This window comes from Cygnus atratus, chromosome 3 (assembly GCF_013377495.2).
Source record: "Cygnus atratus isolate AKBS03 ecotype Queensland, Australia chromosome 3, CAtr_DNAZoo_HiC_assembly, whole genome shotgun sequence".
NCBI classification, from domain to species: domain Eukaryota; kingdom Metazoa; phylum Chordata; class Aves; order Anseriformes; family Anatidae; genus Cygnus; species Cygnus atratus.
In genome coordinates this window covers 89,745,848-89,757,656 of record NC_066364.1, presented here as the reverse complement: position 1 = coordinate 89,757,656, position 11,809 = coordinate 89,745,848, and the positions used below count along the sequence as shown (strand labels likewise).

Here is an 11,809-nt window from a genome sequence, read left to right as displayed (position 1 = left end):
ACAGATAATTTTGATGCTCAGATGAATGAGGCAATTTTTGTATTGCAGAAAGATTAGTAAGCCTAGAGAGTGATAAATCTGAGGTGAGCACTGCTGGGCTAAGAAGTCATTCTTTAAAGCAACATATTGATGAGCATAGTACTAAAGCACTGCACCATTTCTGCAGAAACAGCTTTGTAACAAAAGGGGTACTTTAAAAGAGAACTGTGAGTCCCTTCTGTTATCTTTCTGCACACTGCAGGTGGCCCAGGATTCCTTCTTCCCTTTCAGAAATTTGGCTTGTGTTTTTAGGCGGGGACCCACTTGAGTCTGAGAAGGCTCATTGGCTTCTCTGTGCAACCACATCATATTCAGGGTAGTCCTATGCAAACAGAGTTGCATGTCTCTGCACTGTGCCACGGGTTCCCAGTTTACAGCTCAGACTTTGTTTCGAAGAAGGACACCTAAGCTCTTTGCAGATCAGACTTCATCTTGAAAGCAATACAGTCTTATTCACTCGACTGCATATTTCAGCTACTAAACAGCAGCAGATAAACTGGCTTTCCACATAGCTAACTACAGTGTTTCTATGTCCACTACCAAGTTAATTCACAATCCAGCAAAGCTGCTGAATAACACTGTTGACTGTTCCGTTTGCTGTTTTCCAAGAATGCTGCACTCTCCTTTATCCATTTAAATACTAAGTAAATAAGTAAATAAATGCAAATCCAGTAGTTTTGGAGCAACACCGAGATGATACTCAGTATTTATTCCATTATCACATTCCAATGTCCTGCATTTCCTTTGCTCTCTATTTAAACACGAGCTAACATTTTCCATTTGTTTTCATTTTTACCCTTTTGACTTTTGCGCTTGACTTTAGTTGGTGATTAGTACTTTCCCATTTCATTCCCTGAGGGTGCACTATTTATTCCTCATATGCTTTCTGAGATATTTGTTCACTTGGGACAGGAAACCTTTCCTATAGTTTTTCTTATTTGGAATAAAAAGTTCAACATATTTTTACCATATCCGAGTTACAGAAATTTCTATTCTCTTCCACAACGAAGTTCCTGCTCTTGCACTTAATTTAGATCAGTGACTTGGAACCACTGTGATCTGACCTTTACCGCTATGTTCCCCCCAAACAGCTCATGTGGTTCGTGTAACTTTTTGGTAACGATTTAACAGAATAACCGAGCCCTCCTGTTACCTCTCCAGAAGCTAAGCTCTCACAACAGGCCTGTAACCTCTGTTTCCCTCATAGAACCTTTAGCCTAACAATTTTTCTATTGGATTATATAAATGTTGCATGTTAGTAAGTATTTTTCTCCAATTTCCTTTACAAGTGTTTATAACCATCCCTTCCCCGGGCGGTGCCAGGTGGCAGTGGGACACCTGCGGGCACAGGTGGCAGGGGCAGCTCTGACGGGAAATGGCTGCCGTGTCCGCTCTCCCCGGGGCGCTGCTTGCAGGCTCGGTTCTCTCACAGCCGTGACACCCCCGAGGACAGGGGCTGTGGGGAATGGCCGTTAACGGCCACGCAGGCATCACAACCCCGCATGCTAAGAGCCAGCTCGGCTCCCTCCTCCTCCAAGCTTCACGGAGCAAGTGGGCGTCCCGCCACAGCCCTCCGAGGGTGCGCGATGGCGCCCGGCGGGCACCGAGCTCCCCTCAGCGCTACCCTCCCCGCCGGGCAGGCTGGGTAGCGTGTCGTGGTTACCGTTACTAGGTTGGCGGCGGGAAGCGATGGTGAAGGAAACCATCCGGGTGTACGCGCGGCTGAAGCCCTTGGGGAGGCGGCAGCAAGCGGGGGTACGAGGGGGAGCCGGGAGCGGCGCTGCTGGGGGTGCCCGTGGCGGTGGCGGCAGAGCGAGCCCGGGACCCTCAGGCGGCCTCCGGCTGGGCTGGGGGGAGCTGAGGGGTCGGGAAGAGGGGAGACAGAGCTACTGGCCTGTTCCCCGCAGCCTTGGCAAGTGAATAAAATCACCAAGTACAGAAACTCTGGAATGCTTTTGTGAGGGTGGGGGGCGGGCTCCATAGGGAAATCTTTTGGTGTATGACAGGGTTTCCGTGCTGAAACCTTGTCCTGAAGGAGGGGAATGTGTAGCACCCGGTATTTGGCTGTCGTTGCAAGGAATGATAAAAGTAATGGAAGTGTTCCTCAGAAATAGTGCATTCGCTTTTGAAACAAGCTCCGTTACTTCTGTCATAGTCTTTCCAGACCTATTCCTCCATTTTTTTTTGGAGGGGTTTGCATTGGGTGCTATGCTTTGTTTGTGAATAACAGCTCCGGTATTAAAGTGGTTTATTAAACAAATTATGTAAACATGACTACATTTCTGTTTCTTAGTGTAATGTTTACGTGACAACAAACAGGTCAGTGTTTGTATGTACTTGTTGAATGGTAGCTGAAGGAGAATATATGCTCAAGTAGTAATGACCCTTCAAGTAGGGAGAATTATTCTACTTTGCTATATTACTTTGAAATACTGATTAACTATAGTATACCTAAAGGCTATGCTCTTTTATTACTAAAATTACTTTGTTAATTTGTATCCATGCTTACTAGATTTATTCAGTTGATGATGATGAGAAATCTGTGTCCAGCCTGGAGATTATTGTGCCGCATGATTTAGCAGATGGGTTCGTTAATAATAAACGGGAGAACTACAAGTTCAAGTAAGTACAAGCCTTATCTCTGTGTAGAGATACAAATAGATGTATAGAATAAGATGAAAAACCTATTCCCCAAATTAAGTTTTAATTAATTTTTAATATGAAGGTATCTTTATACTTATACTGCTCCCTCAACAAGAGGAATACTACAGCGTATTATGTTCTACAGCTGAATGATTGTGATAATATTTGATGAAGTTGTGTTTTGTTGTGGTTTTTTCCCTGTCCATTGTATGTCATTATACATTTGAGTCTGATTTCAAAGATTGCGTCTTCATTTATCAGTTCTTCTATTCTTACAGCTTGTTTTGAATTTGCCTTTGAAAAGTGAGTGCAGGATTGTTGTTTTCTTGTGACCTAATGAGTTGGCATAAGCTAGCTAAAGATGTCTTTATGTTAAACACTCTGTTTAAAAACAATGTCTCAAACATAACCAAAACAGTGTTAAAACAAACAAACAAAAAAAAGCAAAAGAGATTGTTGAAAGAAACAAAACCATCACACTAGAACGTAAATATTTTTTTAGAAACTGAAAATACATACCAGTATTATCAAACAAATATATTTTCTATCTTTTTGACAGAAAGCTTAGAGGTAACATTTTAAAATCTTGCTGGTGAAGAAAGCTAGATGTATAACCACTTCTAATAAGTAGGTTGAGAATGTCTTTTCCAAGTTAAACTTTCTTTATTTTTACAATATCAAATCAAGAAAATTTGTTGGTTTATACTGTTAAAAAAAGAGCCACAGATAAATATCTGTAGCTCAGCCTGATGTCACTTTACATAAGCTAAAGAAATCTGTTCTGCTTGGGAAGTGAGCAGCTGTCTTCTGCAACTAGATTTATATGCAAAACTATCTTAGATTGCAGATGCCCAAGCCAGCTGTAATGAATGCTGACTTTTTTTTTCTGTCTTTATAATTTATTAAATTAAGAGATGGGATTTGAGAAATACTATGACTTATTGTCCTTAAGGCAATACAAAAATGATGCTATGGATTAAGGATTTATGGATTTTTCCTCCATAAAACTCACGCTTACATACAGTCTGTCTGTCCTGGTCAACTCAAACATTATTCTCCTTTGTTCTTACTTTCTCCTGTGGAAATCAAACACCATTTTTTGAATGACTTTCTTAATTAAGGGTTAGCAGGATAGAATGTATGCCTCTGTATTTTGTGTTTGACATGTAGAAGCTGCATAATCCCTTGCAGTCCATGCTGCCTTTCTACATACCTGATATCCCTGGGACCTTTCTATATACCCTGAGAAGTTCTAGATGAATATGCTGTTCCAGATAGGACAGACAACAAAGCAGGGCATGATCAATCCAGGAAGTTCCTGGAGTATGTTGACTCCTAAACTTCCTAAAACTTGGTTAAAGAGCCAGTGAGGGTGAGAAGATCTGCTGCACCTTGTAATTCAAATATAGAACTGATCATGGATGTTAAAACCTTGGCTGCAGTGGTGATGGGATAGTGAGACTTAAGATCCTGAGAAGAGGGAGCAAGGCAGAAAGCAAGATCATAACTCTGGACTTTGTGAGAGCAAATTTTGGCCTGTTCAGGGACCTGTTTGAAAGAATCCAACGAGACACAGCCCTAGAGAGAAGAGAGGTCCAGGAGAGGCAGCTGTTTTTCAAGGATCACCTTCTTCAGGCTCAAGAACTGTTCATCCCAATGAGCAGGAAATGAAGCAGAGGCAGCAGGGAGCCTGCATGGATGCATGCTGAAATAAGCTGAGCTGCTGGGCTCAGAGGGTTGTCATCAGGGGTACAAAGTCCAGGTGGATGCCAGTCATTAGTGGTACTAACTACTAGTTAGTAGTTAATATGGGGGTGCAATGCTACCTAACATCTTCATTAATGACCTGGATGATGGGACCAAGTATACCTTCAGCAAATTTGCATGCAACACAGAACTGAGGTGGGTGGCTGATGCACAACCTGGTTTTGCTGCTGTTCAGAGGAACATTGAGCGGCCAGAAAAATGAGCCAGTAGGAATCTCATGAAGTTCAGCAAAGGGAAATGCTGAGTCCTGCTCCTGGAGAGGAAGAACCATGTGCACCAGTACAAGCTTGTAGTTGACTAGGTGGAAGTCAGGTTTGCAGAAAAGTACCTAGATTGCTGTTTCCAGTTTTGGGCCCCGGGAAAGGGACACGTAGATGAGTAAGGGACCAGAGCATCTGATGTGTAACAAGAGGCTGAAAGTGCTAGAAGAAAAGCTGAAGGGGAGCTTATCAATCTCATCAGGGAAAGTAAAGAAGGTGGAGCTGTATGCTTCTCAGTGGTGCTTGGTAAACAGGATGAGGGTTACTGGGCACAAACTGAAATACAGGAAATTCTATTCAAACATAAGGAAAAAAAAACTTTTTTTTTACTGCGAGGGTAATCAAATACTTCCATGACTTGCCTGGATATGTTGTGGAGTCTCCATAAGTAGAGATAATTAAACCTGACAGGACAGAATCCTGCTCTAGTTGACCCTCCTTTGAGCATGGGAATTGTAGATGATGATCCCTTCTGACCTCAAATATTCTATGATTCCGTAAGACAACTACAGATGTTTTGTATAGGAATTGGAGGAATTAAAAAAAAAAAGTTAAATATTTCCTTGTGATGATTACAGTAAGTATGCAACAGAAAGAAGGAACTAGTTATGAGAAAATGGGGGCCTGGCTATGCTGGTGGGACACTGTATTTAGTTGTAGTGTAATCTATTTATCCAGGTTTCAGTGTGGTGCCAGTTACAAACACTGATTCTCTTGATAGATCGAAAATACGGATTATTTTTTTCTAAGCCACATCATTTCATCAGAGGATTTTATTGTGTAGATCTTGTCAATGCAGCACTGTGTACAGCCTATTTATATACAATAGCACAACAGCATGCTGTGGGTAAGACTACAGGGAAAACATTGTCCTAAGTTATGTAAGCCTAATGATGTAAACATTGACTATTACAAACACAAACAAAAATGTATGAATCAAGCAGTGTTTTAAGATTCTGAGCAATTATTATTTGCTTAATATTTTCAGATTTGAGAAAATTTTTGATCAAGATGCAAAACAAGATGTGGTTTTTGACAGCATTGCCAAACCAGTGGCAGAATGGTATGTTGTTCTTGCGAGTAATCGGGGTAACACAGGGTCAAAAATAGCTTTCACTGTATTACTTGGAGGAGAGCTGGCAAGTGTTTGACCCACTGTTGTAAAAGCGTATTGACGTTTTAATTTTTCTAAATACTGACATATCTGAATCTGTGAGGTTCTGTGTGTGGTAATATTCCATCATAAAATCCTGCTGTTGCCTCTTGTTTCATAGACATAGAAATCCATGACTCATTAGTTTTTTCTTTATGATACAAGCTCACAGTGTTGTGTTAGAAAAGTATTTTCAGTATAGTTCCATGAGTCACAGAATGGTTAGTGTTGTGTAAAGGGATGCCTGGAGGACATTTGGTCCAACTCCCAAAAGGGATAAGCCTAACAAAAATCTTCTCTCCCTGTTTCATTGACTAGATACCCCTGAGAACCAGCATCTGTGGCTATATTCTGAATTTTTGCTCATTATTACTGTCTTAATGTATAAGACGGTGATTTTTGCAGTATGTTTTTTTTTTCTACTACATATAGTAATCAAATGATTCTTGTTTCAGAGTTTGGAAAGGCAAGTGTTTAAGACTGATGTAGAAGGCTTCTTTACTCATTGTGTGGATTGAATGTCACTCTCAAGCAGGTGGATTTTCTAATATTCCACTCTGTGTTCAGCTTAGGCCCATATTGCTGAAGTCAGTACTAGTTTTCTGCTGCAGGAAAACAGATATCCTCAATTTGATACTTTAGTCTTTCTCATATTGTTTCTTGGGTGTAAAAGCATGCTTAACTCTTTATAATTCTGTTTTCCTGATTTTTCAAAATGCTCGTTTTTCCATCAATTTTCTTCTTAAAAGTCCCGCACAAAACAGGAAGGAAATTGACAATGAAAGTGAACAGCCAGTGAAATTTAATCTTCACTAGAATAAGATAAATGCACTTATGTTTTTCTATTCTTTGTTGGAAAATGGATTTCTTCGCATACCTGACTATACCATGTATAGCTTTTGGTTAACTCATTTACTTCGAATATTTATGGTTTTAACGATGACTGCAGGTAAAAACTTACATATCTTATATAGTTGTGCTTGGAAAGAGAAGGGTTAAAACTCCTTGTTGCACACTACAGATTGAATTATCCTCATTGAAACTCATAGTATCAAAGCTAACTAGCAACAGAGAGACTGATTTTTTTTTTTCCTTTGGAGTGGAAAGAAAATATTCACTAGAATATGGAAGAGTTTTTCCAGTTGTAATTTACCTATTTAGAACTCCAACAAACATGAATTTGTAGTGTTTTCCTTTATTTCAGTGTTGACAGATACGAGATTTCTATACATCTATTTGATCCATTATGTAGACTTTAATTTTGGTTTTTTTGTAGATTCTAAATACTTAAATGCTATTGAAATTATTCATGTTTAGGCATACAATTATGTCCAAATGGCTGTCTTTAGCATTAAAGATAAAGTTGTTTACACATTCTTAACTGAATCAAGAAGATGTTGATCTCTGAAGGTTAAGGTGTTAAGGCTTATATTCAAAATAATGTGTTTGTTGTTACTGATTGTATACTGATGTATTTGGATATGTAATTGTAGTCATGAAGTTCCTTGATTAACGGAGTCCATAATTTTTGCTGAAATATATTTTACTCTATAGTTAATGACTCAATTTTCCTTTCCATTGTGAGACAATAAGAATCATACTGTTACTTAGACCACAGAATTTCGTAACAAAATTGTCATTCTTACTTATTTCTTTCTAAGACGTTCTCTTCCAGGGAAAAACTGTTGAAAATGCATTCATTTTGGATGTTGGAGTTACTTTAAGTGAATACTTTTTGTCTGTGTATTGCCAGGGAAAAGTAGCAGGAAAGTATCAATGAAATAGTTCAGTGACATTTTGAGGCTCTTCGCCATGAATGCTTGCAGTGATGAGAAAACTCATTTACACACTTGAATGCTCAGAAAAGAAATCTTGGGCATCGTTTAAACTAGAAACAGCAATGCAGTGTTCAGGACTCTAAAATCTTTCTAGTTTGTTCTTGGATGGATGAAAATTGGATGCAACTTTTTTTTTTTCCCCTGCCTTTTAAATTTGCTTTCTTTGATGTTGGGCCACTACTTTTCTCTCTGAATCCAGTTACATTGTCATCCTGCCTGTGGTTTCACAGAGGCACCAGACATTAGTTCATTTAATTTACTTCTTCAGTCAAAAGTAGCAGTCCCTGTAAACCATTATAAGCATGTGATTTGCTTTATTTTTTTATTATTATTATTCTATTTTGCTAACGCTTGAGTCATCTCTTATTTGGTTTCTTTTTTTCCCTTCCTGTTCTTTCCTTTTCATTTTAAATTTATATTCTTTATTTTTTATTTTATTTTTTATTTTTTTTTTGAGCAGAGCCAACTTTAAGAGGAAGCACTAGCTCTTCGACTTTCTCAAAAGATGAGGAAATAAATAACATCCTTTGTTAGTTTGCTAACAGTTAAGCATTGCTCTAGTTCAACAACAGAACCAAGTTTCTCATAGTGCTTCAAATATCAGTGTGATGATGATGAATACAATCAAATTATGTGGAAAATCGTAGTGCTTTTCAATTAGTTTTGTTTTCAGTTCTGATATGGCTGATAATTTGTGTTGGCTTACTAAAGAATAATATTGAAATGTTTCTTTTCAGACATAATCATGGAAATTAGAGACAGTCAAACTATTTCTAGCCTAATAGTAGTCACCTATGTTTTTTAAAAAAAATCTTATAGCTTCCATGATAATGTTCTTGTTGCTGCACATTTAAGTTTCTTCTGGTGTTCTATATTTATTTTAAGAACTGCTGATTGTATATGCAACCTACTGCCCTTTACTGTTTTTTCCTTCTGCTGCTTATTCATACAGAAAATGCAGTAAAAATGTAATGGTTTTTATGCAAAATAATGTTGACTATATTTTGTAATGCGTTTCTTAGCAGTTTTTAGAAAATACTTTTACCAGTAATTTAAAATGTTTGGAAAACATTTGAATTGCTAGATTGTCTTGAAATGCAAAGCCACAGAGTATAAACTAAACATTCCACCAGGGCATTACTAGCTATACTAAGTATGCTTATAGAAATTCTCCTTTGCTTTTCTGTTACTATAATTTTCCTTTCTTTGTGTGTAAGTCTGTGAATAAAATAATATAACAAAAGTATTTGGACTTGCTGTCATTTTTTTCTGTCCTCTCTCTAACACCTCAGGGATTTATGTTTAGCTAGGTAATCAAGGAAAATAATCTCTGCAAGTTTCTTCAAATTAATGGAACTTCAGTCAGTAAAAAGGATGCTAATTTTCTCTCGAACTCTACGTTCCTTTTGACTGTGTAATTCAGACTAATTTAGACTAATGCTGAATTTGCTTTACTTTCACAGACTTCAATAGGGTTTTATATTAATAATCACTCTGAAATTTGAACTGTTAGATGAGAAATTCCTTGAAACATGAAATCTGACTGAATTTACAAGATTCTGCAATATATAATTTCCTTTTTTCCAAACAAAATGTTTCTGTATAAATTGTGACCTCTTGTATTGAATGTAGTAGAGTACAAGAAATTCAGAGATTCTTAGATAATGTAGGTTCTTATTTCTGAATTTTTATGGTTCTTCATTACTTTTAAAGCTAATTATTCGGGACAGATAAAAGCCATATATTTGCATCTTTTTGTGGCAATGAGAACATTTTCTTTCTGTTTCTAATAGAAGCCCTTTTCATATACGGTACCTTAATATGAATTTCACCTAGCAAAGAGAATGTGGAATTAGTGGGGATATTCCTTTAATATTATGTAGACTGCAGACTATTTCATGCTTCCAAATCAGATGCAATTTGTAGTTGTCTTGTAATGTGGACCTCATATTGGGTGTGGACACGTGAAACATGTCAGATATTTAAAACAGCTTGTACTCTTACAACTAATGGTGTTGAAACTATCTTCAGGAATGAGTAAAATATAATTGCAGGAAATATGTCATAGGAGAACAGAAAGTAAAAGGCATTATTATTTATTTATTATGTAATAGCCAGAAATCACCATCAAATTGGATATTCATTGTTTTGCATCAGAAAACTTAGTAAGTGGTATTTTCCTCTGAATAAATTGAACCTAAAAAAAAAATTATATATAGAACTCATTCTCTTGAGGGGTCAAATTATGCACTTTTTTTTTAATGAGACTTGAAGTAGATAATAGCTTCCCTACCTGTATCTCCTGGTGCTTCACTGGGGACATAGTGCATCTTCTAAGGAACATAATTCAGACTAAACTTTCTTATTTGGATTCATTTTACCTAAGCAAGATTTTGGAATGCCTATATACATTAATTCATCTATGTCCCTATCCCACCAAGGTGTATTCTGATGCACAGTCTTCTCCCATATGAAATTTCTTCTACTGGAAATGCTAATGCTTCCTTATGAGAAGGGCAAAGTATTTTATTTCCATTCTTTGTTGCATCAGTTTAAGTTATTTCAAGTCTCTGACTAGTCTTAATTATAAGCAAGGAATGAGAGAAAGAAAGTTAAGTCATCTCAGAAAAGAGCAAGTTGTGTGGGCTGTCTATATTTCAAGGTTGTATTTTGAAAATACTGGCAAATAAAAATAGCATCATCAGTAATATACATTCACTTCACTTTTTTTCTTGTATAGTGCTTTTCCACATTACTGCCTACTAGATTTATATATATATATATATATATATATATATATATATATTTATATATATATATATATATGGAGAAAAGAAGGTGTCTTGCATTAATAAGCACCTTCAGAATGGATGAAATTTCAAAAAGAGATTGTGGAGATAGTCCTTCAAAACTGGCTGACCCTAACCAGGAGATGTAATGCGCTATGCGATCCATCCGTAGTCCTCTGTCCTGAACAATAAAAACATGGAGAAGTTAGTTGTGTAGCTTAAGTGGGACAGTTGAAAGAAATATCAAATTTCAGAATGGAATGATCATAGATTGAGACAACATTTGCTGAAGTGTTTGTTTTTATGAAGAAAAAGCAATTTACATATCGCTCACAAATTGTGCTCAGTTATCAAGATAGTCCACTTTTAACTCAGTAATGTCAGATAGCCAGGTAGCGTGTTAGAAATCTGCCTGTTGTGATACGAAGAAATTTCTTTCTGAAAAGAGTACTCGAGGCCAAGACACCTCAAAAATAGCAGCAGTAATTGGCTACCATATTAATCTGATGTAGACTAACAAAATTTAGCTATGCTCCCTATGGAAATAAAAAAAGGTTTCATTAGTGTTAGGGAATAGGAAGTGCCCAGTGTATTCCATCTAGACCACTTTGTTTTAAAATATTTTATAAAAACCTTAAGCACCAAAAAATCCTCAACTAAAGATGAGAAATGTCTCTTAAAACAAATGTCAGATCTTCAAGGGCTCACGTTAATTTTAAGCATTCTCATACAAATGAAAGAGTTGTTGAAATTGAGTATTTTTCACAAGTCTTTTTGGATATGTGTAAAGTATAGGATGTTGTTTCTCCACTATTTTTACCCACATTCCTTCTCTCTCTTCTGTCCTCCCCTTTGCTTTTTGATCAGACGCAGCATGTTGCTTCTGCTCTGTAGATAGTGTTGGCTGATACAACAGGTTGTTGAGTGTCATAGTTGGAAAAAATAATTGCTTCCAATACAGTGAGCTCATGAAGACAATTTTAGTATTGAGATGTCAATAAAATGTCAGCTCATTTAAGTCATGATGCAAAATGATTGAATAATTAAAATCCTGGAAGACCCATGTGATATAAGTCACTTTACCTGCTTTTTAGTCCTGGCACAATGTCTCCCTAACCAGGTTAAAATCACTTGCTATTATCAACGTGATACAATAGCTAGTAACAGCATCAAAGCTGGCATTTTCATAAAGACTTCTTAAATCTTCACGCTAATATGATTAAAATGAAGAACGCCTAGGAGAATAACTGTGCTTTATTAGTAGTTGTTTGCTTTCATTTGTTTGCTTCTGGTTTGTTTGTTTTGTTGTGGTTTTTGTTT

At 37.0% G+C, this 11,809-nt stretch overlaps 1 protein-coding gene across 1 annotated transcript in view; it reads left to right on the top strand.

Moving 5' to 3' along the window:
- The first annotated feature begins 1,610 nt into the window (after window positions 1-1,610).
- KIF6 (kinesin family member 6) overlaps window positions 1,611-11,809 on the top strand; it is a 169,634-nt gene continuing 159,435 nt past the window's right edge. The window contains exons 1-3 of the mRNA XM_035563115.2: window positions 1,611-1,794; window positions 2,552-2,661; window positions 5,698-5,772. Of these exons, the coding sequence (XP_035419008.1) occupies window positions 1,729-1,794; window positions 2,552-2,661; window positions 5,698-5,772 (251 nt within the window). The 5' untranslated portion in view covers window positions 1,611-1,728. The remainder of the gene's footprint in view (window positions 1,795-2,551; window positions 2,662-5,697; window positions 5,773-11,809) is intronic.